Below are 25304 nucleotides of genomic sequence, written 5' to 3'. Positions count from 1 at the left end.
GCCATTCAAACACATCCGGGTCGCTCAGCGCAAAGCACTTCCGGGTTATTAAGTAATCGCCATTTTCTGTGCAGGCCGCATCAGAGGTAGGGGAGTGCACCGGAGCTTGCAAAAATGCAAACATTATATAACAATAACTGGTTATATTTTTAGAATATCTGTAAGCAGATTATAAAATGCGGGTTATTGGCGTCGGTGTGTGTCAGGAGGTGATATTTTACTTTAATGTATGCGTGTGTTCATCCTGAGGCCTAGCATTAGCATAGCAGCGCTGCATAACGCGTTTATTAGAACTCAGTGTAACGTTTAATATCATTTAGTTTGCACTTCCTGTTAGCGAATAAGTTCATGACTGCGGTTGTAGCTTTAATTAGCGGAGAATAGCTCCTAGCTCAGATATTAAATGTGTCGCAGCTCGCTTGGCTAGCTGACAGAGATGCCAGCTTTAGCTTATTCAGCCCAAGTGTGGAGTGTTGTGATGAAGCGGTAATGTTCAGCATCTTCCTCTCACACGCTTCAGGCTCATACACAGAGCCTCAAGCCTCAGGTCAGACTGATCCCTGATCAGTGGTGTGCAGATAGTGTCCAGTGTCTTACTCCTTAAATTTAAACATAAACACTAGCTCTGAATGCTGCATTTAGGGAAAGCAAGTAATCGGATCTTATCATATTGTTTGTCATTAACATCGACTAGCATTTCAAATACATTGTTACATGATTAAAATAGTTAAAAATACATTGTACATAATTATTTCTTATTAGGTGTGCATGATGTGTGTGCGTGTGTGTGTGTGTGTGTATATATATATATATATATATATATATATATATATACACACACACACACACACACACACACACACACACACACACACAGTACTGTGCAAAAGTCTTAGGCAAAGAAATGCTGTAGAGCAAAGATGCCTTCAAAAATAATGAAATTAAATGTTTCTACATTTAAAAAATACTACAAAGAGCAGTAAACAGTAATAAATGAAATAAAGTCAATATTTGGTGTGACGACTCTTTGCTTTAAAAATAAATAGCAGTCTCAGGTACAATGTGTGCAGTTTTATGAGGAAATGAGCTGTAAGTGTTACTGAGCATCTTCCAGAATCAGCCACAGCTCTTCTGTTGACTTTGACTGTCACGTTTGCTTCTTATTTGTGCAGCATATGTTTTTTTTGTTTGAAAAGTGGACTCATATGTAATATACTGCTTTCTTTACTAACATACATAACATGCATTTTTCTGGAACATTTAATTTTGTGCTGGAAAACTAATGTTTGGAAATCTAAAATGTTTTTGTACTGAATCAATAATGTAGAAGTCATAAAATAAAAATCTATAACAAGGTTTGTACTAAAAAAAAAAAAAAAAAAAGGTGCGTAAGACTTTTGCACAGTACTGTGTGTGTGTATTTGGTGAAATTTTGAAGTCTCACAATTAAAGCAGTCTGACCAAACTGTGTGTGTTAAGGTTTGAAATCTTCTTTATCCACTTCTGTTCACAGCTGCTGAGTTGTTCTCTAAATTCTCCTAATTGCCCCAACTTGCTTTTGTTGTTATTTTTTTCCCCCCTTTATCTAACACAAGCCAAAGGTCATGTAATGGGAAACCATCTCAACAAGAGTGGTTGAGATTAGCTGCATGGTTGGCGTGTGTGGATTATTTACACTGGTGTTAATTTTCTGTTTGTTTTTGCGAAGGCTGAGTGTGTTGAAGATCGGAGATGTGGGACCAGGGAGGGCAGCCCTGGCAACAATGGCCTCTGAGTCAGCAGCAGTGGATGCAGTCGTTCCAGCATCAGCAAGATCCAGGTAGATTTGTTTCTCTCGTGAAAGTCAGGAAGGTTTCCAGGCAACCGTAGCATGGGACTGTCTCATGGAATCTCCCAACTGTGTGTGTCGCAGGTCAGGTGGACTGGGCCGCTTTAGCTCAGGCATGGATCGCGCAGAAGGAGTCGAGTGGCACCGTGATGGAGCAGCAGCCGCCTAACGGACAGGACGCTGCAGGACTCGACACTCATAACAATCACTCAAACTTTCAGAATGACTCCAGCTTCAACAGGATGTGGCAGCCGGGTAGGCAGACGCATTGCCAGTCACCACATGACTTTACTTCTCATTTGCATAAGGTTAAGCTCATGTCTATCTTGCCGTAAAGCCCCGCCCACTATACTTTTGCGTCTGTACCTGTAAGTGGTCAGAAACACTTACACTTAACACTTACAGGTTGCCAAAAAAAAACAAAAAACTGAGTGGCTCTGTTGTATCACTTCAGTGTGAAAGAGTTAGGATTTGTGATTTTATTCACTGCCAAATATGTTAAGTAAGCTTTAGTCTTTAGAAGACATTCATTAAACACTTGTCTTTAGCTAATGGACAGAGGGGAAGTGTTTGTATATATCAGATGTCCATTGCCATCCATGACACTTGGCACACCTTCATGATGTTTGCTGATGTTATTTTTCTCTTTAACTGTTGCTCCTGTATAGAGTGGGGGATGCACAGCCAGCCTCCTCCTCCTCCGCCGCCTCCCACAGATCAGACGTGGATTCCTCCAGCTCCAGCGCCAATGGACATCGTGAATCCATCCGAGGACAGTAACAGTCAGGACAGCGTCGAGTTCACCAGCGACCCGCATCACGTCTTCAGCCAGAACAGTCACGGGTTCAACAGCGGGCCGGGACACTACCCCGTCGCTCCGATGGCAGTCAACCAGTTCGATTATCAGGTACGACTCAGATTTAACGCAGGCATATAAAAGATAAAAACCCTTTATATTGATATTAAGTTTCGAATTAATGTTATTACTTGTGATAAATGTGGAGTGGAATCTGTTGACTATAAATTAAGCTACCATTATTAGGCATTCGGTGTTAGTCATTATTATTATTATTATTATCTTATATCTTATGGAAATTGTTGGTTTTTGTGCAGCACGGAGCATTCGGACCCACTGGCACTGGGTTTCCCCCACCGTTTTGGCCCGATGGCCCCCAGAACAGGCGAGACAGGATGCCGGGATTCAGACCAGACCAACCCAGATCGCCCGGGCAGATGGGCATCAAAACAGAAGCACCGGTTATCGGTAAGGTTTTACACACATACGCGCACACACGCATATACACACGTATTACTATGATTCTAAAACCTTAATTATAAAACATTGAATTCGATGTAAATTCACTTGCATTGTTATACTCCTGTATAATGTTAATATCAGCTTTTTAATACATAAATGCAATTAAATGCTGTTTATCAGAGACAGCAGCAGCTGTTCGTCCCTGATGTTTTGCTCTCAATCTCTAACTCAGATGCCGTGAAAAGGCGCACTCTGCCTGCATGGATTCGAGAAGGCCTCGAGAAAATGGACCGAGAGAAGCAGAAGAAGCTGGAGAAGGAGAGGATGGAGAAAGAGCGTGCAGAAATGGCTCACGAGGAAAAAGACAACGATGCAGCAGAGGAGGAGGGAGACGGAGTTCGGCTGCCACGCAAGAGCAAGTTTGTAAGTGTGTCCTGGACCACACCCTATTCACCACACAGTGCTCTATACCTAGCGTGCTTATGAAATCCTGATCCAGATGGTGGGCGTGTCCCAAACACTACTGTGACCTGCGTCAGAGTTGGCACAGCCTGTTGGGTGACTTTCTTATCAGCGATTAGCATGATACATCAATCAGTTCTGCTAAAGCCTGAGAGAGGACACACAGACGCTAAACACTGACTCCTTTCTGATTACCTAATCTAGCTAATTTGCATTAAATTAAGTGAATCTCTGTTTGATTGGTCTCCAATTTTGTTTAATAGATGCAAGTGTGTTTTATTCGTGTTACAGGACAGTGATGATGAGGATGGCGAGGAAGGTGAAGACGCAGAGGAAGGCGTTGTGGTGAAAATCCCATCTCCTGTACATGAGGAGCAGAGCGAACCGGAAATGACGGAAGAGGAGCGAGAGTTTCAGCTGGTCAGCTCCACACACACACACACACACACACACACACACGGGCTAGGCTTGTATTAAACCTAATATTCATAACTTTAATTTAAACTTACTGTAATTATAGACAGTATTGGCAGGTACTTGCAGTATGGTATCGCTAGAGTATACTTCATGTGGTCATCTCGTCATGTCACACAGATGCTGCTGACCAAAACGCTTCTGACCGAAGTTCTGCTCGAGGTGACGAATGAAGAAATCGTCCGCGTCGCCTTGGAGACGCATCGCAAAGCCAGCAAAGGTCTGAGTCCTCTCCTCTTCTGCCCATACAGCCGTGCCTTCCACTTTAGCAATGAAAGAAAGACGCAGTTGCTCACACAGCCTTACGCACTGTTTGATTTCCCAAATGTGAAAACCTAACATAGATGAGCTGATTTAATGTTTATAACATCAGCCATTCTCTGCAAATGCAAAAAAAAAAAAAAAAAGAAAAAAGAAAGCAGAAGGACAAAAAAAAAACAAAAAACTGCAAGACCTGTTACTAATGGACGTCTTTTTCCAGAGACACACTTCACTAGTACAGATTGGTTCTCTCCCTCTACTGCTCTGTGTATGTGTGTTTGTTAACCCTCTTCTTCTCTCCATTTTTTGTTTTGTTTTGTTTTGTTTTATTTTGTTCTTGCCAAGGCAGCGCTTGTCAATATTGCATTATCAGTGTACCCTCCTGTCTAGAGGCTTTGAGAGAGAAAATGGTGGCTTTGTGTTTTAACATGTTGTTCCTGTTGTTGATGTGAATCAAAGCTCCTGCAAAACAGCTGGCACAGTCCAGTGCACTGGCTTCTCTCTCCTCCCTCGGTAAGTGCACACTTCCTCAGACGGGGTCAGGGGTCAAAGGACAGGGTTAGGGGAGGGGGGTATCTAGATAGGCATAACTTATTGTCACGCTTTTTTAAAAAAAAAAATTTTTTTTTATTGTTATTATTATATAAATAGCAGATTATTAAGCAGTCATGTGCTTGCTTTTCAGTATATTAACATTAGAGTTGACACATGAGGTTAATAAACTGTTTGCTAAGTAATTAAGAGCATGCTTCATTACCCAGAAGGCCACATTAGAGAAGGGGGGGTGTGTGTGAGAGAGAGAGAGAGAAAGTTCTTTTTAAATATCTGCTCTATCAGCAAAACACATTAATGATAACTTCAAGCTAATCTCATGTCAACCTTATGCTAATGTTACTTAACGTACAGTTGTCCTCACTCAGACATCACGCTAACACCTTCACGTCGATGTCATGCTAACCTCATGCTAACGTTACACTAATGTAATAGTAATGCAACATTCATGCTAATCTCACACGCGAATGTTAGCGCGAGTTAAACACATCTGTCTTCAAACCAAAAAACAAGTGTAAGCTGTCAGAATGGACCGACAGATTCGTTGAGTTTATGGCTAAATGTGTGTGTGTGTGTGTGTAACTCATGTTCTCGTAGGCAAGATTGGTTTTTGATATTTAGCCTTTACTCTTGTTGCTGCTCATTTGTGGAAAACATGAAAATATGGTGTGTGCGCGTGCATGTGTGGTTCAGGGAGAGTGACAGGCTGTAATTATTTTTCTGTGATTTTTGAAAAAAAATAATAAATGATTTTATGGCTGCAGGCGGCCTTGGGGCATACGGATCAGACGAGAGTGAGGATGAGCGTAGCGTGAAGGGCTCGGACTCGTCTGATACGGATGAAGAGGAGCTGCGGCACCGGATTCGTCAGAAACAGGACGCGTTCCGGCGCAAGGAGCAGGAAAGACAGGAGCTGGAGGAGCATGTTATTACTAACCCAGGTATGCAATGTTCACACACGCTTCATGTCGAACCCTTTAACCCCCTGGTCACTATGTCGGCCCGTTTAACCTCCAGCCTCTCTGTTTGCCCCTTTAACTATCGGACTCTCTGTTTGCCCCTTTAACCATCGGACTCTCTGTTTGCCCCTTTAACCATCGGACTCTCTGTTTGCCCCTTTAACCACCGGACTCTCTGTTTGCCCCTTTAACCACCGGACTCTCTGTTTGCCCCTTTAACCACCGGACTCTCTGTTTGCCCCTTTAACCACCGGACTCTCTGTTTGCCCCTTTAACCACCGGACTCTCTGTTTGCCCCTCTAACCACCGGACTCTCTGTTTGCCCCTTTAACCACCGGACTCTCTGTTTGCCCCTTTAACCACCGGACTCTCTGTTTGCCCCTTTAACCTCCAGCCACTTCATCCTCCCCTTTAACCACCAGCCTGTCTGTTTGCCCCTTTAACCACCAGCCTGTCTGTTTGCCCCTTAAACCCTTAACTAAATGTTTTAGCCATTCTTCTGTATGTCATAAAGTGTGTCTGTGTGTGTCTGTGTTTTTCCAGAACCCCCAGGCCTAGGGAGCAGAGAAAGGGAGAGAGAGAGTCATGAGGAAGAGCAGTCAGATTCCAAACACAAACAGGAAGTTAAGGATAGGGAGGTAGAGTCAGGCCAGAGGTCAGAGGTTAGTGAGGTCAAGCATTCAGGGTCACGCCGCAGCCGCACTTCCTCCTCCAGCTCGTCTTCCTCCTCTTCTGTGTCATCATCTTCCTCCTCCACGTCCTCTTCCTCTTCGTCCCGTTCTTCCTCTCCGCGCAGGAAGAGGCGGCGCAGTCGCTCAGCTTCACGTGGGAATCGCAGGCGCAGTCGCAGCCGCAGTCGGAGTTCCCGCAGGAATCATTCAGAGCGCGGTGACAGGGAGAGGAGACGGAGCAGTCGAGACCGGAGCTCTGCTCGCTACAGGAAGCGCAGTCGCAGCCGTGATAGACGGCGCAGTCGCAGCCGCAGCCACAGTCGAAGGAAGAGAACGAGAAGCAGAGACAGAGAGAGGAGGAAAGAGAGGAGCCCAAGCCGTGAGAAGGAGAAGAAGAAAAGAGACAAGGAGCTAGAGAAAAAGAAAGACAAGCAAAAGGCAAGAGAGAAGGAAAGGGAAAAGGAAAAGGAGAGGGAAAGAGAGCGAGAAAGGGAACGAGAAAGAGAGAGGGATGCTAGCTCAGCCAGAGAGGAGGAGAGCAGATCGAAGAAGAAGCGGCGAGAGAGCGACACCATTTCCCGACAGGACAGCAGGTCTAGTAGAAAGAGTTTGACCAAATCAAACAGGAAGTACTCGGACTCTGACTCCAGCAGATCCCCGTCCCCCGAGGTTAGCAAAGGCAAAAAGTCTAAAAAAAACAAACGTAGTCGATCAAGGTCAACGGAAAAATCGCACAAGTCTGGTAAGAAGGCAAGCCGCAAACACAAGTCTAAATCGCGATCAAGGTAGTATCCATTTTTATCCTTTTTCCTTTTTTTCATATATTAATCCATGTCTGTGATGTGTAACATTGCATTAATGTAATTTAACTCTTTAATTCTGCACATGCACTTCTACCTATTTTATCTATTTTTTAAAATAGATTTTCAAGACATAGAGCAGTAATCCATGTTGTACTGAGCCATTGTACATTTAACCCTGCTTCTTGTTCTGTTTTGTGTTGATGCTACAAGCTGTGAGGTGTGACTGTGCGAGTGTGAGAGTGAGATAACACTGACCTTCCCTCCGTGTGTGTTCCGTTTCTCCGCAGGTCGAACTCCCCGAGCCGTCGCAGGCGCTGAGGATTCCTGCGCTTTCTCACTTATTTTAAAATTCCATGAGTTTAAGGGGCGTGTCTCGTTATGGAGGCAGCGTTGTAGGTGAACTCTGCACTCAAACCCACACTGTAAATATGTGTTCATTTTTAAGCGATGTCTGTGATATGAAACGTTTTGAACAAAAAGGTTATTTTGGCCTTGTATTATGAAAGACTCAGCATTAGTAGTTGATATAGGATCTCGAAGCTGTAACATTTTAAAGCCCTCGAGACGAGGGAGAGAATTCATCTAATGTAAAGTGTCCAATAAAATAAGAATGCTTTTTTTTCTGTTCAGCTTGAGCTTCGTGTTTTTCTTATTACCCATTTTTTCCAGTCTAGAACTAACTCTCTAATTTATACATGAGCTAACAGACACCTGTGATAGGTTAATGTCTCAGCCTTGGATGCTCCTCCCACAGGATACAGGGAGTATGTCTTTTTGTTGGATTTTTTTTTATATATAACTTTTCTGGCAACAACCTTCTGAATCTTGAAGGTTGCAATCTGATTTGCTCTAGGAGAATGGGGGCTTGTTGATCTCTGAATGAGGCTTGTTGATCAGGATGGAGATAAACTGATGACAGTCACTAACATACAAAGTTTGAATGGGAAGCCAATCCATTATAAGGGCGCACACACATTCACACACTCATTCACACCTAGTGTAGTGTAGCAAATATACCTACCAACATACTTTTTGGAACGTGTGAGGAAACCAAAGAACCCAGAGGAAACCCATATGGACATGGAGGACATGCACAGAAACTCCACACAGACAAACTCGAGCTCAGGATCAAACACCCTGGAACTGTGATGCTGCACCACCATGCCACCCACACCCAAAGTTGTACAATTCATTTCTTTCTTTTTTTTTAAAATTCAGTAACATTTGACTGTATCAAGTATAGCAAAGTTTAAATGAGAAGCAAATTCAGTATTAATAGTATTCATAGAATTAATATAGTTGGCAGTGTGTTAGTCACTGACACTGAGGTGCTGTTTCCCCTAATATTCTTCAGATTATGTTCATGTTTAAATATTTAGGACAATTTTCAGTTTCTTTGTGAAATGAAATTGGTACATAATTTATGATGGCATTTTAATGTTTTAATTGCTGTTGATTAAATATAATTACATTGGTAGTACCCTGTTATTAAAATCGGTCAGACCCTAGCACCCCGTTGCAGTGTCCCAGATCCAGTGTTTCCAATTTTGTGACTTTGTCACTTGATCTTTGTCCCACTTTTTAACTGACTTTAGCAGCTGTATTTCAAAATGGAAACTAGTGACAAATCTAGTGACTTTTTGAGCAGATGTTAGTAACCGTCCTGCACTTGTAATGGCTCTCCAGCTTATGTCATATGGGTTAAGAGTGCAGGATTGGTCATCTCACCAACTGTGTGTAAAACCTGACCGAGTTCTGCAAGATGTTCCCAGTGACCGATCACCTTTGTTTCACAACAACCAATCACTGATCACCATTCTTTGTTCCACTTGTGCACTTCTTTGTTGTTGCTTCCTGGTGATATTAACAAATAATAAATGTGAGTTATTCCATTAGTAATTGTTTTCCTTCATGTCCGTTTCCCAGCTGCTCATTAACACTGCTTGTTTTTGTCTATTGTAATACAGAATGTGGGGGCACGGTGGCTTAGTGGTTATTTACATTTGCCTTGCATGTCCTCCCTGGGCTTCAGGGGTTTCCTACGGGTACTCCAGTTTCCTCCCCCAGTCCAAAGATAGACGTCATAGACTGATTGGCATTTCGAAATTGTCTGTAGAGTGTGTGCGATTGTGCCCTGCAATGGGTTGGCACCCATCACAGTGCCTTGTGCCCTGAGTCTCCTGGTATAGGCTCCCTGTGACCCTGTGTAGGATAAGTGGTACAGAGGACGGGTGGATGGAATACAGGGTGACCCAAAATTCTCCATACATAGGAGAAATTAACACTTTTTTAGCAAAATGTAACTTATAAAACATCCTCTATATGATTGCCATTTCTTTGTAAACACACACAAGAGTCGCCTCTCCCACTCACAATGAACATTTGGTGTTATGCATTTAATTGCATGTCCATCTCAACCTTGCGAGAGCTTCCCGATCCAGCCATGAGAATGATTTCAAAATGTTCTTCTTTTGTCAAAGTTGTTCTTAAAGGCTATATGAATATATATATATATATATGCATATCAGAATGGGTTACATGAAGATTTTCTGAATAAGCTACTTACAGAATTTTATAGTTTTATCGGAATAGAAAATAGAAAAATAGGATTATAATTTAAATCTTTGGTCATGGTGTGTGTGTGTGTGTGTGTGTGTGTGTATATATATATATATATACACACACACACACACACACACACACCATGACCAAAGATTTAAATTATAATCCTATTTTTCTATTTTCTATTCCGATAAAACTATAAAATTCTGTAAGTAGCTTATTCAGAAAATCTTCATGTAACCCATTCTGATATGCAAGTGAGCGTGGCGGTTTAATGAATATGCAAATCAGCATATGGCGTCATCTGGTGACTTCTAGCACCTCTTGAGCATGCACTACACCTTCCCCTGAAACGAGTTGGGAATACTGCCCGGCTCTCTCCTCAGAGTTGTTCACAGTTTGCCCAAACTTCAGGTATAAACGCTGTTTCAGGTATAAAAGCTGTGGAGCTAGGGCTCGAAGAAAACATGGAATTTCCTCACAGACCTCATTTCTGTCTGTTCTTATATTCTTACAGTTTCAACGCAATAATCCAAACTTCCACAGGAGGTTGCTATTTAGTTAGGGATTACCACTTTAACAATTTAATAAAACACGAATAAGTCCCTAAAAATGTCGTTTTAAAGTAAATAAATGAAAGGATTCTGGATTCAAAATGGCCGCCGCCGTAGTTTCTATAATTTTAATATAACTGACAGACTATACACATTTTCCCACGAATGGGTTTAAACTACAGTTAGCATAATTGCTTAACTATTTTTGAGGAAAGTGTGGGAAATTATATGTATATGGTTTTATTCCGAACTATTATTATTATTATTATTATTATTATTATTTTATTTATTTATTTTTTTAAAAACTGTATTTTTATTTAAATAAATTTATAGAGTTGAGCACCGGAACCTGTTTTACACTGCTCGGTTTCCTCCCGACGGAATTCGGAGACGGACCTGAGCGGTCACATTGAAGTAAATGCAATGTATCGTGAAATGTGAGATTAAATAACTCGCAGTTATGTTTTCCAAGAAATCTGTACGTCTTGCTGGCTTTGTATTTATCAAGTCTAGATTAAAATGGCCGATACCTGTGATAAAATACCCAAATGAATGTCAGTGTGCGGTGCTGAAGCGCTCCCACAGCAGCTGGACGGGACATAAACAGCAGACACACTCTGAGGGCAAGTCAAGAGGGTGAGAGAGTCAGTTACAGTTAATGCGAATATTTCTTATGGGTTTAACTTTATTAAACACTTATCAGAGATCAGGTTTAATACAGATCAAAACATTGTTTATGATTACCTATGCTGTTGATTTTTATTTTTCAGTTGAATTATATATTGATTTTATTACATTAAACTGCAGTGGATAGTCATTAGTTGATTCATATTTCCTTGTCATGAATAAACCTCAATTTCTCATATGCAGAGTAGTCTGAAATAAAGTTTCTAGTGATAATGATGAAAGTTTATGGAGTGATGAACATACCCCTTTTTCTTCTAGTGTCCATATCTACAGTGTCCGTCATGTCTCGTCCAGCACTCTGGACCCGGCTGAAGTCAGGAAGTTCCAGGTTCTGGCCACTAAATGGTGGGACATTCAAGGTGAATGTGCACCTCTCCATGCCATGAATGAGCTAAGAGTGCCCTTCATCCGGTCAGTACACAAATACCACACAAATATTCTGGTAAAATGTATGATGTGCCATTTTTAATACATTAAAAATGGCAATAATTGGTTGATCCCTGTGATATAAGAGGAATAAAATGCTCCAGGACCTGCTGTTATAGAAAAATAATCAACTTCAGGCTGGTAAACGTAACGTCTCTTTGCATCTACATCAAACCACCGCTTTGTTGATTATTTTTCTATAACAGCATGCCCTCAGGTGTTTTATTCCTTAGAAATTATATGCCATTTATTAAATTAGTCTTATGATAAACCACAGAAACAAGGTTTCCTTTCTTCTGGTCTTTGACCTCCAGTGATAACCTGTTGACTGTGCATGGTGGGGGTAAGCTGGGTCGCCCCCTGGCTGGGCTCAGGATACTGGATGTGGGCTGTGGTGGAGGTCTGCTCACCGAGGTACCTCATCTTATCTTTACCTCCCACACCACCAGCAGCTTTTTAACCAAACTCAGGTTTTCTCATTCTCTCTCACATTCCATTTCCATTACATTTTGATTCCTCGCTCCGTCAGCCCTTAGGGCGGATGGGTGCAGAGGTGTTGGGTATTGACCCGGTGGAGGTGAGTGTGCGGACAGCGGAGATGCACTCGTCCCTCGATCCTGCGCTCAGAGAACGGGTACGGTATCGCGCATGCACCATGGAAGAGCTTACTGAGGAAGAGGGAAACGAAGAAGCATTCGATGCGATCGTGGCCTCGGAAGTGCTCGAACACCTGGCAGATCTCGACACCTTCGTCCACTGCTGCTACCGCATGCTGAAGGTAACGCTCACACTTCACTCAAACAAGTGTTCTTGATTCAGATTCGATCAGCCAGTCACATTTAAGTACTAGCTTTACTTATGTAAATATAAGATGTAGTATAATGTATATATAATGCTAAGGCATTGATTGATTGATTGATTCCTACAATCAATTGCAGCTCAGCTGGTGGTAGATTTTTCTTTTTTTATCACCCTTAAACTCTGGAATAGCGTTCCAGATGATATTCGCAAGTTCACTCGCTGACCCAGGGATGCTTCTCAGGCCATACTGAGCTCTGCTTGTGTGTGTATTTGTGTGTGTGTCTCCAGCCAGGTGGGTCTCTCTTCGTCACCAGTATCAGCCGGACTCAGCTGTCCTACATCTTGGGAATCGTGATGGCTGAGCAGGTGCTACGTATCATACCAAGAGGGACACACGAGTGGGACAAGTTCATCAGCCCAGTGGAGCTAGAGACACTGCTGGAGTCTTGTGAGTCTCACTCATACACACATACACACACTGGAGAACTGTGTAGTGCATTAACACAGAGCACATTAGAATAGAAAGTGTAAATTCTGCAGTATAGGGTTGTATTCTACAACTCTACTCATTCCATTATAAAGCCTGGAACATTCTAGATCAGCTTAGGCTGCTTTCACTGCTACTAGACCTTTTTTGGCAGCGTAACACACTCGAAGGAAAGCGCTATCCGCACTCTTTCACATACAAGAGCTCACACATGGCTGTGATTGGTTACTGTCGCTCTGATTGACAGGGGAGAGAGAGTAATGCCGTCTCGGTTACCCAGAAACCACGGCTAGGTTTACTCACTTGGACTCTTGGTCACAGATGGCTGTGACGTCTTCAGGGTTCGAACTCGCGATCTCCCGACGACAGGGCAAATGCTTCCCTTACTTTTTGTTAGTAAGTAAATATAAGGAAGATTTATTGAATCGGAGCAATTTCAACATGGAACACAAAGAGAAATGAGTCTGATTTTTGATCGATTATTTAGCTAATTAGCTGGTACGATCAACAAAATCAATAACAGCACTGTTATGGTCACATGGAGCCTTATTTTATTTATTTTTTTTTATATAAGCACATATTTCCTCCTAACAGTATGAAAAAAGCCTTACACTTGCACTGTGTTCCAAATGGCTGTCTGGTCCCTACTTCCTAATTCCCTAACAAGCACTGTGTAGCACACTAATCTGTTTTTTTCCCTCTCTCTTTCTCTGTTTCAACCTGTCTCTTTTTTTCAGCTGGAATTAGTGTCCAGTCTGTCCGAGGAATGCTGTATAACCCTCTTTCCAGATGTTGGAGTTGGCAGCAGAGTACAGCTGTGAATTACGCGCTGCACGCCATCAAACAGAAGGAGGAGCAACCACATCAGACCCCCGCTGAGGATTAGACTTTTATTTGAATCAATATAGAGTTTCTCAGTGGAGGTTTTTAATACAGGATACTGCAGATCATAATATAGATATAATACATACAGAGAAACAGAAATACATGTAAAAATCCACTAGCCTCAAGACATGATTTAATGTGATAAAATATCACAATAAGTCATTAAATTAACTATACAAATCAATCATTATACAGCTATGTAGTTACATGAACAATTAACCTTTACACCTTAACACTTCTGATTCTAATGCTTGTGTGAACACAACCATTTTTTTTAAAATCTCGACTATATCCTTTGGTCCATTTTGATAGACAGCATTTTATCATACAGTGTCAAAAACAAGTCTAAGGCCTACTAGACTTATAGTAAATTAAGCTGTAAGTCTGAACGTCTCACCTTAGTTTGATAGCTCCAATGCAAAATAAAAAAAAAAATCAAACAGACACTAAGAATGTCTTCGCTGATCAGTTACATTTAGGGTAAAGAGAATTCATTTCAGTTTGTTTGAACTATGGTTTAAATTGAGTTAAAGAGTTGCTCATAATACACTATATTATGTGGTTAATAATATTGTTTGTACTTTCAAATCAGTTGTGATTAAAAAGTATTTTGGTGCATTGTGCCACTTGTGATTATTTCAGTAGAAAGCTAGAAACATGGTGGTGGCAGCATCATGTTGAGATTTAAATTTGTTGCCTCTTTGTTGCTTCTTTTTTGGTGGAGTCATGCTAGTGCCACTTTCTTTCCTTTTTTAAATAATGGATTTAACTGTGCTCTGTGGGAAAGTTTGGGATCTTTTCTTTAAGATCTAAATCCTGATCAATATTTTTCCAGAACTTTGTCCAGGATTTATTTCAATAGCTCCTTGTTCTTCGTGATGCTTTTTGTTTAGGTATGTCTTCAAGGAACTCTAATATTTATTTAATATTTATGGGCTGTAACATTATGGGCGATTTTTTTCGATGACATACAGTATAATCCCAGTTAAGTCCATTTTAGTTCCAGGATGTAATACTACAAAATGTGGAAAGGTTGAAGGGGGGGTGAATACTTATGCAAGCACTAAAGAAGAAGGAAAAAATGTATTTCTACTTCCTGTGAATGAATACCTAACATATGTCTATAGGATAAATAGGTCTATTCCTATAGAGAAAAAATTCCTGTCAAAATAACTGTATCCATGCTAGCTCGTACCCTACGTTACGCAGTGCAGGGAGTGTTTAGGGAGAAGGGAGGAGGGTGCAATTTGGGATACAGCCCACGGTTCCCCGGAGGATGCTGCTGTAATGGTGTTCAGTGCAGGAAGAGACTTCCAGATGGTGTCACATTCACCTTCGGTTGTTTTTTTGTTTTTTTTGCCATGAAGACTAACAGCAGCTATTAATATATCATTTATTAATTTATTTCCATCAATGAAGACTAAGAGGGAATCCAGGAGGAAGCGGGGGAATGCTGCTGCTGCTGCGGCTCGCGGACTTTCGCTCGGTGGTGCTGCATCAGGGCGAGAGCCGCACTCTGTCCTGCGGGCTTTGGTGCTCTGAGAGTCGGCGTGCGTCCTCAGGAAAGTGGCCGGATGATGATTGCGGCCTGGGTGTCCGACTCCTGGTGGAGGAAAACCCTGTATGTGAGCGGAGGAGCGCTGCTCGCTGCTGCTGCTTATCTCTTCTACGAGCTGCTATCCATCAAGTACGAGGACTTTATTCATTTTTTTATATATATTTATATTTTTGCATATTATTTGTGCTGTTATGTGGTATCCTAAAACAATCTAAGGGAGCCTTATAAGGCTAGGAGAGTTATTTTTTATTCTCAGTGCTAAAATATTGATATTTCTCTGAGCTATTATAAAATAAAAACAGATATATAATATTTATATATCTATAATAGTTAACAGTAACATAGTGCCATAATTGTCTGTAGTAGTAATAATGTTATGATCCATTATACATACAGTGTACAATAGATTCTGTTTATATACAGTGGGAGTAGAGAGCCATTCAGGATTCAGCCCACACACACACACACACACACACACACACACTCACACACAAACACACACAGAGTGAGAGAGAGAGATTTGAGTGTTTTATTATGGCACTTATAATAATAAATCAGCAGTATATCCTGTTGGAAAAAAACAAACAAAAGCACCATCTTGTGATTGTTCAATACTTTGAAATGACTTGCTGATAAAAGCACTTTAAAGCCATTATCCTACTCATCAGAGCTACTTGGTGTTTACATTGACCTTCTCTTCAAGTATCAGCTCATCAATGACTAAAATAAAAGCTGTCAGTTGAGTTGAAGAGGAATAACCTGGGATTTGAGGGATAAATCTGTGAGACTAAATATAAATATCTTAAATCATAACCACAGGAATTGATTAGATGTTTATGTATATGTGTATATGTGTGTGTGTGTGTGTGTGTGTATATATATATATGCAGTAAACAGCAGTGATTTGGTGCTGCAGTGATTTCAGCACTGTGGACAGCGACACACACATCTCCATTCAATCACACTGTTATTATTACTCTGGAGTTACATGGAAGTATTTTCTGCACTATTTTCAAATGATAGTAAATAAGAAGATGATACTTCCTTTTGAACTTGAAACATTTAAAAGAAATTCCATTCCAGATTTTTTTTTCACAACACAAAATTTTAAGTCATTCATTCATCTTCAGTAAGTGCTTTATACAGATTCTAGTCAGGGATGTGGTGGATGTGGATCTGGAGCCAGTCCGAATTCCAGATCTGACGCAGGTCCATCGCAAGTCACCGTTCACCCAGACTCACACCTAGAGGCAATTTAACAGAGCCAATCCATGTACTGGTGTGTTTTTAGTCAGTGGGAGGAAACTGGAGAACCAGAAGGAAAATGCACATGGATATGGGGGAGAACATGCGAAACAGCAACCTAGACAATGTCTCAGTGTCTCAGTCCCACAAAATTCAATTTCTTTTAATTTGATTACAGACGGTAGGATACAAATGCAAAATAATAACATTCACATTCAGATTTCAATTCAGGTGTCTAATGGCATGATTCTAACTCTATGGAAGTATTTTTCAGACTATTTTCAAAACTAATTGAAAATTGTATTTGCAGTTGCATTTTCTATTTGTGGACGCATAAATTGTGACATAATTCAATCGCGTATTACCGTTTGTATTTTCGTTTACACGAACGTACAATGTCTGCCAGATTTCAGATGGAAAAGCCATGTCCATTTGCAATTGCATTTCCTGTGTCTTATGAGTTATGACCCTGTCGTACCCCGTTTGCGATTTCACTTCCTCAGTGTCTTGTATGGAGCCTGCCAAAGTATCACTCCCACCCCCAACACTGATGGACAGATTTCTGTGCAAGGCATCAGAAATGCAAATGCAAAGTTAATTGCGATTCCATTTGGATTTTGGCAGGCGCCATACGCCACGCTGAGGAAGTAAAATCGCAAACGGTAATTGCTATTGCTATTTCGATATGACAGAGTCATAACTCGTAAGACACAGGAAATGCAATTGCAAATGGACTTTGCTTTTCCATTTGAAATCTGGTAGACATTGTACATTCGTGTAAAGGAAAATACAAATGGTAATATGCGATTTGCATTTTTTTATTTGAATGATGCCACAATGTACGTGTCCACAAATAGAAAATGCAATTGCAAATACAATATGAGAATACTTCCATAGAGTTAGAATCATACCATTAGAAATTGGAATAGAAATCTGAATGTGAATGTTATTATTTTGCGTTTGTATCCAACCATCTGTAATCAAATTTTGAAATGAAATTGAATTTTATGGGAATGAGACACTGAGACACTGTCTGGGTTGCTGTTTCGCACGTTCTCCCCCATGTCCGTGCGCATTTTCCTTCTGGTTCTCCAGATTCCTCCTACTGACTAAAAATATACCAGTACATGGGTTGGCTCTGTTAAATTGCCTCTAGGTGTGAGTCTGGGTGAACAGTGCCTTGCGATGGACTGGTGTCTGATCTAGAATTCGGATTAGCTCCAGATTCACATCCACCACATCCCTGACTAGCATAAAGCACTTGCTGAAGATGAATGAATGATCTGAATTTTGTGTTTTGAAAAGAAATCTGAAACTGAATTTCTTCTAAATGTTTCAAGTTCAAAATGAAGTATCATTTTATTAAAAAAAAAAAAAAGTCTTTAATTAATATAGATAGACATTCAGGCTCACTGTTGCATATCAGTATGAAAATCTCCCTTCTTTTCATATAGCAGATAACAAAGTAAATGTTCTGTTTAAATGATTCATGTGGACATTATCGACGAGGTTCTCTGTTTTACTGCTTTTGCCTGTGTAATGATGTTATGAATTAATAGAGAGGCTGAAGCTACCGCTACAGCATCGAGATGTATCACCACACTAGAGAGATGTATGAATCATTTGGATTGCATTCAAGCTCTGTTTCGGAGCAAAGCCAATAGGGAGCTGGGTTTTTTCTCTGATTGATGGACGGGAGAAAAGAAGTGCTGGTGACGTCATGACTACAGCCAACTGAGTCACCTTTCTGCTGGGAAATGATGAATAAAAACCTGATAGTCTGAATATATAATGTGCTTATCCTGCACACTTGCCTGTATCTGCACTCACTGGCCATTTTATTATTCACACCTTCCACAGAAATACGCTTAAAATCCCAGAGATATTCTAGTAATAATTACCACATCCCCCATGTAAAACTAGTCCAACCCGAACAGGAATTAAAACAGAGTGCGTTTTGCAGGAAGGAGCAGGAACTCGACTCTACAGACGCCATCATCCTCCACCAGTTCTCCCGACCGGTTCTCTCTCCGAGTCTTTATCCGTTCTGCCTGAAGATAGAGACCTACCTGAGAATGGTGGACCTTCCATATCAGGTACACGTTCACACACACCTTAATGTTACTGGAGTGTTGAGAGCCATTTCACCGTGAACAGACAGGCAGCCAGATAGACATATAGATAGCTATCTACAGTCCCCTCAAAAAGTATTGGAACAGCAAGGCCAATTCTTTTGTTTTTGCTTTGTTTGAGGCCACCCATATTTCGAGTAAACAAAAATATTGGAACAAGTGACTGACAGGTTTTTCCTGTTGCCCAGGTAAGCTCTGTTAGATTGACTGTTTAAACATTTAATAGCTCTGAATGTCTACTCTTGGTTTGAGCCCTGAGTTTTGCCTGTGAAGGCTGCATTTGTTGTTTAAAAGGATAAACCAACATGAAGACCAGAGAGCTGTCTATGGGAGAAAAGCAAGCCATTTTGAAGCTGAGAAAAGAGGGAAAATCAATCAGAGCCATTGCACAAGCATTGAGCATAGTCAATACAGAAGAACAGTTTGTAATGTTCTGAAAAAGAAAGAAACCACTGGTGTACTAACAACCAGATTTTGAACAGGGCGTTCTTTTTCTATACTTTTGCTGACCTAAAGATTGGGTGGTCTGCCACCAAAGCTGTCATGTTTTAAATTCTTTAACACATCTAGATGTAAATATCAGGAAACGAAAGCTGAAATTCTGATCTATTGTCCCATATTCATCTGTTGATCTCCAACCCAAATGTCCTGAGTGTATAGGAAAAACAAAAGAACTGGCCTTGCTGTTCCAATACTTTTGGAGCGGAATATATTTGTGGGTAGACAGGATGGACAGACATACAGCCCCTGGATAGTTCATGTGCATTAATATCACAGTGTGTTATTTGTGTGCTGTTGTTGCATATCTGATGCAGCATTTTAGCATAAACTTGTCTCTCCTTTTCCTCGTATCTGTGCAGACTTACTTCGACGGCCGTCTCTCTGCTCAGGGCACGATGCCATGGATCGAGTACAACCACGAACGTGTGTCTGGGACGGAGTTTATCATCGAGTTTCTGGAGAAGAAGCTGGGCACGAGTCTCAATAAGAGTCTGAGTGCGGAGGATAAGGCCATCACTCACACCATCACTAAAATGGTGGAGGAACATTTACACTGGTGAGTACAGTGTAGTACACAACAGCTGCCAACTGGGGAAGGTGAAGGTTAACATGTAGCTCCTCTGAGAGATCTTTTCAAACTGCTGCTCATGCTACATCACAGGGAACCCAGAGGATCTGCCCTCTATCTGCCCTCTTCTGCATACATGATTGAATTGGTCAGTGTTGCTGTGATTGACAGGGGAGAGAATAATTCCGTCCCTCCCACCCAGAGAGCACGGCCACTTTTGCTCTTTTGAGCTCTTGGACACGTTTCTACTAGAATTTCAGCCATTTTAAGGTTCCATCCCAAACACACTAGTTCATGCCTAGTTAGTGTTCATACTGGACTGCTGTCCCAAATGGAAAAATGTATGACTAGTTATTGTTTTAACGAAAACGTGATCCATCATCACTGCAATAATTTAGTGTAGCTCCATAGTGTTCTATCGTACGTCTTTCACTTTCTCTGCTCTGTCCTCGACCGGATGCTCGACACCATCCTGCTATTGATTCAGTTATTTATGATTCAGGTCTGTTGCAGTGTGTGTGTGTGTGTGTGTGTGTGTGTGTGTGTGCGTAGATGGAGTAGATGGAGTGTGTGTCTTTGTGTGTGTATGAGTTGTAGGGCTATAAATAACTGTAATGGAACTCACTGTAATGAACCCTGGATTGTGTTGCCGATGTACGTCAGTCAGGAAGGACACTTCCTCATCTATTTAAGACTGAAGGCTTCAGGACTATAAGCTGAATGACTCAGACCCTGAATGCCCTGTCTGTGTGTGTGTGTGTGTGTGTGTGTGCAGGACGTTAGCATACTGTCAGTGGGTGGAGAACGTGGAGAAGACTCGCCACATGCTGGGTGTGTGTGAGCTGCTGCAGTGGAGTGTGTGTGAGCTGAATGGCAGCCTGGTGAAGAGGGAGATGTACTGCCATGGCATTGGCCGCTTCAACACACACCTCATCCACACACTGCTAGAGAGAGACCTGCGCACTCTCTCCACGCTGCTGGGTGAGACACATGCTGAGTGTGTGTGTGTGTGTGTTGCATATGGATAGTCTCATCTCATCATGTTGTTTTTTTGTAGCAAGTGTGTACTGTCAGTAGTATATGTGTGTTTGTGTGTCTGTTAGGAGATAAGAAGTACATCATGGGCTCTAAAGTGTCCAGCGTGGATGCTGCAGTGTTTGGACATCTTGCTCAGGCTATGTGGACACTACCGGGATCCAGACCAGAGCAACTCATTAAAGGTTAACAACACACACACACACACACACACACACACAAACAATGTCCCTATGAGGAATATTTGAAAATTCACAGGCTTTATACACATCACAGCTTTCTGTAAATTGTGCAAGACCATGATTTTTTTCCGTTGTTTATTTGCAAAATCACTAAACTCAGGTTTAAACTCACTGAAAATCACATGGTATCATTACAAAAGTGTTTAAGCAATAATAGTAATAATGAATAATGAATTAATAATTATAATACTTATTAAAGCCGTAATTACATACAATTTAATACAAATTAAGGCCCTTAATAACTTTAAGAAATACAATCCGCCATCTTAAATAATATCATTTCAAAAGAAATTTCCGGTACCCCCAGAACCTTACCATTCTCACAGAATCATTCTAATACCAACAAACGTTGATGTTAAGTAACTTACGTAATATCACCTGATAGGATGCGCTGTCATGTTGGATATCATTATCCCTCAGCTCCACCAAGAAAATTTCCAACAATCGATCTGTTATGATTCCATTAACTAACCGAAATGTTGCCATCAAGCACATTACCCACAATGCCATTCAACTACCTGATGATAGTGGTGCAATGAGATTTTCCCCCCGCTTTATCTCTATCTAAAGAGAGCGATGCGGCAGCGCTTTAGTCCTTTAATCTGTCTAGGTTACTCATTTCCTCATCTGTACACTCTGCTCAAACAGATCAGCATCCAAAGCTTCAGCTTTCATGCTAATAAGTTTAAACCATCAATGCCATCGCACTCGTCATCTCACTAAAGATCACTAACTAGCCTGAGTCTTCATTATTAGTATGCCGGATTTCTCATTAGTATGACATTGAACATCTCTGGAAAAAAGTTTGTGAGAAACGAAGCTTGTTCTGTTTTGTTTTGAGAAGCTAACAGAGAAACCTGACCATTATGTTTAAGCTTGTTGATTTTTTTTTTCTCCTATTAAACATCATTGTGACTGCTCTAACATTATCAACACGGCACACCATGACAATCTTCTGACGGGAATAACGGGAATACATCACCAACCAATAAATTAGCACGGGAAACATTAAACACATCGCAAACATTTCAATATAAACATGTTTAATGTGTTTCAGGGTGGACTTTTCCTTTAAAAACATGAAATAGCACTAAACACATAATTGCAGTGTAATGACCAAGTATACATCGTTTATCTGTTATATTTCTAGCATTTAATCCCATCACAGCCTGTTTCTTGCTTTTCTCTTGAAAGAAAAAAATGATTTGTAGAATGTTTATCCTGCGCATTTCCACTGGGCTGTGTTTCAAATGCCACAATGCTCACTACTCCCTACACCAGACAATGATGTGCACTAAATACAGTATCATGTGACTACATAGTTTAGTTATGTGGCATAAAATAATAGTGTTAGATATGTTTATCTCTCTCTCTCTCTCTCTCTCTCTCTCTCACTTTCTGTCAGTCTATTCATCTATCTGGCTAGGTTTCTGTTTGTCTGTCTATTTATCAATCTGTCTGTCTTTCTGTCAATCCCTACCTGTCTCCCTCGCTCTGTTTCTGGCACCAGTTCTGCTCTATAGGCTTTTATAATGTAGAGTTTAGACTTTAGAATGTACTCTTCTGTCACATGGAGGTTCTCAGGACTAATGTTTATGTTGCCTGTTCTCAGGTGAGCTGCCGAACCTGGCGCGATACTGCGAGCGGATCCGGCGCGAGTTCTGGCCCGAGTGGGTGCTAGATTATGAGGATTTGTTTTCAGAGACATACATGGACGCTCCTACACAACACGGACTGTTCTCCTGCGCTGACACGCTGGACGAAGTGGACACACACACTCTTTCAAACAAACATTCACCAGACACAGACCGCTCGGGACGCTCGCTCTCCGACTCCGACTTCGAGGTGGACCAATCGGACGTCAAGGTCAAAGCTTGAATGACATTCATTTTACAGGAGCAGAATTTTTGCACTGAGAGTTCCTGAGACATACATGCAATTCATACCAGAGCTTTGTGTGTGTGTGTGTGTGTGTGTGTGTGTGGTGTGCATGTCATAATGTTTTGTTTTTTTTCTAAATTAAAGCATCAGGGTTGAAACTCTTCTGTGAAGGCCGAGTAAATAACCAAAAACAAAAGGTGACATTTTAAATCACTATAATGGCAACCTGTAATTCAAACACAGTGGGCTGTGTATATATGTGTGTGTGTGTGTGTGTGTGTGTGCCAGGATTTCCTGAATACAATTCATTCACTCAGACTGTGGACTGAGATGCTGTACATATTGGACAACTGATACTTGTTGAAGAAGTGTTTTTTTTTTTTTTTTTCCCTCACAAGTTGTGCATATGTTTCCCAGGTCTCACATCACAGATCTTTTCTGTCAAGGACAAAAAGATTTTATCCCAGAACCGATTATTTATTAGACTTATGTATGTATGAATGTATGGATTTTTAAACTGATTGGTTGGTTGGTTGATCGATTGTAAAAATGTGTGTCCTGTCTGTCATTACCCTGTAGCTGTAATAGATAATAGAATTGTGGTTAAAGTTTATATAACTGCAACTTTCCATCTAACACACACACACACACACAAAGAGAGAGAGAGAGAAAGTGTGTTTGAATTGTTCAGCATTGGAGTTCCTTTTTGGAACCACAAGATGGCGCTCATTCTCCTCATGTTCTGCTTTTCAATACAGGCTTTAATGTAGAAAAGTATAGAATGTACTTTGTCAACATCCATCCATCCATCCATCCATTTTCCATAGCGCTTATCCAACACAGGGTCACAGGGAGCCTGGAGCCTATCCCAGGGAACTCGGGGCACAAGGCGGGGGACACTCTGGACGGGGTGCCAACACATCGCAGGGCACAATCACACATATTTACACACTACGAACAATTTGGAAATGCCAATCAACACCTACAACACATGTCTTTGGACTGGGGGAGGAAACTGAAGCACCCGGAGAAAACCCCTGAAGCACAGGGAGAACAAAACTCCACACACACAGGATGGAGGCAGGAATCGAGCCCCTAACGGACTAAGCCACCGATGTACTTTGTCGCTTCATATTAAATTATTTTCTCACATACTTCACTCCATTTTCCACTTTAAGGCAGCTGAAGTTCAGTTCTATTAGATGCACAAATATCTTTGTGTGTGTGTGTGTGTGTGTGTGTGTGTGTTTTTAATTGTTTGTAGTTTGCTAGCTTGCTAGTAATCAACTCACAGTAGTACCTTGAACTAGAGACCTAGAAATTATTCTCAAACTTGAAGCTGAATATACAAACTTTCTAATTATTCAATTATTAATTAATTATTTCAAGTACCATAAGAGTCAAAAAGTGAAGTGTGAGTGGCTTGAGAAGCAGGATTATAATCATCTTACCTCCATGTGCAGTTAATTGGTTACCTAGACTCAACTCCAGAACATACGTTTATTTATATATCATATATCTATGCATTTATTTATTTATTTATTGGTTGGGTATAATGTGATTATTATTATTATTATTATTATTATTATTATTTGGCTGAATCATTTTGCACATTTTTCAAGATGGCGAGCTGCTGATAAGAAGTGCACTGATATTGGGTGTGTTTTGTGGTCTTTCTCTGACTCTCTGTGTGTGTGTGTGTGTGTGTGTGGCTGGTGCTCAGCGGTAGCTGATGGAAATACAGTAGTTTATATTGTAACAGAAATTCACAACATTTGTAATGATAATTTGAAACACGAATAATAACAGGCAGAAGATTTTAAATGTCTTCCTCACTTGTCTCTACGTTCACACACACACTGTTCGCTCTGCCTAATTTTCTCTACATTGTAAATAAAAGAAATTCCCCATGGATTGTTTGTTGTATGTCCTCAGACAGGGAGAAGTTGGTACTTGGAACCTATCCGGAAACAGAAATCCTTCTATCTGAAACTTTGAAGGATTTCTCTAGACGCAATCGTATGGTCTGCCCACTAGAAACTCTATTTCCTGAAGAAGCTCAAGAACCATGGACTGGTCTCTAACATCCTCATCGACACAAGCGTAGGATGCTTTCTATATTTCATCTTTAAAAACAGCACTGTATGGTATAGCAGTGCTATAATGGTAACCATTTTTGTCTATTAAAGAATGACATGTTGTAGTTTCTATCCATTTATGGTTACACTTAATGTTGTGGAACGTCCAAGAAAAAACTTACAGTTATTAATATATTATGGCAAAGTATAAACAGTCACGTCTTCACCAGCTTCTCTGTAATTTCTTGTTTGAAGTGAAAAGGAAAAAAAAATGCAGCATGTAACGTTACTGTGAAACCACAAAACTCAAAGCTTTTTTATTTTTATTTTATTTGTCATATACACAGTAGACAATTGTACATTAAAATGCCTGTTGTGAGGCTCTGGAAACTCC

The 25304-nt window shown here is 40.9% G+C and overlaps 3 protein-coding genes across 4 annotated transcripts; all 3 read left to right on the top strand.

Moving 5' to 3' along the window:
* pnisr (PNN-interacting serine/arginine-rich protein) lies at window positions 1-7897 on the top strand. Of its 2 annotated transcripts, XM_026941174.3 has the most exons (12): window positions 1-86; window positions 1709-1819; window positions 1913-2083; window positions 2497-2735; window positions 2942-3092; window positions 3319-3509; window positions 3840-3968; window positions 4143-4242; window positions 4743-4796; window positions 5600-5776; window positions 6338-7250; window positions 7556-7897. In XM_026941174.3, the coding sequence occupies exons 2-12, from the start codon at window positions 1732-1734 to the stop codon at window positions 7584-7586; spliced, it is 2244 nt and encodes a 747-aa protein (XP_026796975.2). In that variant the 5' UTR covers window positions 1-86; window positions 1709-1731; the 3' UTR covers window positions 7587-7897. The 2 variants fall into 2 exon arrangements, with proteins under 2 accessions (XP_026796975.2, XP_026796976.2); XM_026941175.3 differs by lacking the exon at window positions 4743-4796.
* A 2844-nt stretch (window positions 7898-10741) lies between these two features.
* coq3 (coenzyme Q3 methyltransferase) lies at window positions 10742-14110 on the top strand. Its single transcript, XM_026941238.3, has 6 exons — window positions 10742-11020; window positions 11330-11482; window positions 11812-11911; window positions 12027-12275; window positions 12587-12746; window positions 13523-14110. Exons 1-6 carry the CDS (start codon window positions 10845-10847, stop codon window positions 13669-13671), a joined length of 987 nt encoding a protein of 328 aa, XP_026797039.3. The 5' UTR covers window positions 10742-10844; the 3' UTR covers window positions 13672-14110.
* A 139-nt stretch (window positions 14111-14249) lies between these two features.
* faxcb (failed axon connections homolog, metaxin like GST domain containing b) lies at window positions 14250-24746 on the top strand. Its single transcript, XM_026941302.3, has 6 exons — window positions 14250-15357; window positions 18437-18569; window positions 19466-19662; window positions 20450-20655; window positions 20778-20894; window positions 22564-24746. Exons 1-6 carry the CDS (start codon window positions 15245-15247, stop codon window positions 22827-22829), a joined length of 1032 nt encoding a protein of 343 aa, XP_026797103.3. The 5' UTR covers window positions 14250-15244; the 3' UTR covers window positions 22830-24746.
* Window positions 24747-25304: the final 558 nt, after the last annotated feature.

The sequence above is a fragment of the Pangasianodon hypophthalmus genome, chromosome 21 (assembly GCF_027358585.1).
Source record: "Pangasianodon hypophthalmus isolate fPanHyp1 chromosome 21, fPanHyp1.pri, whole genome shotgun sequence".
In the NCBI taxonomy this organism is placed as follows: Eukaryota; Metazoa; Chordata; class Actinopteri; order Siluriformes; family Pangasiidae; genus Pangasianodon; species Pangasianodon hypophthalmus.
This window is presented reverse-complemented; position numbering and strand designations above follow the sequence as displayed.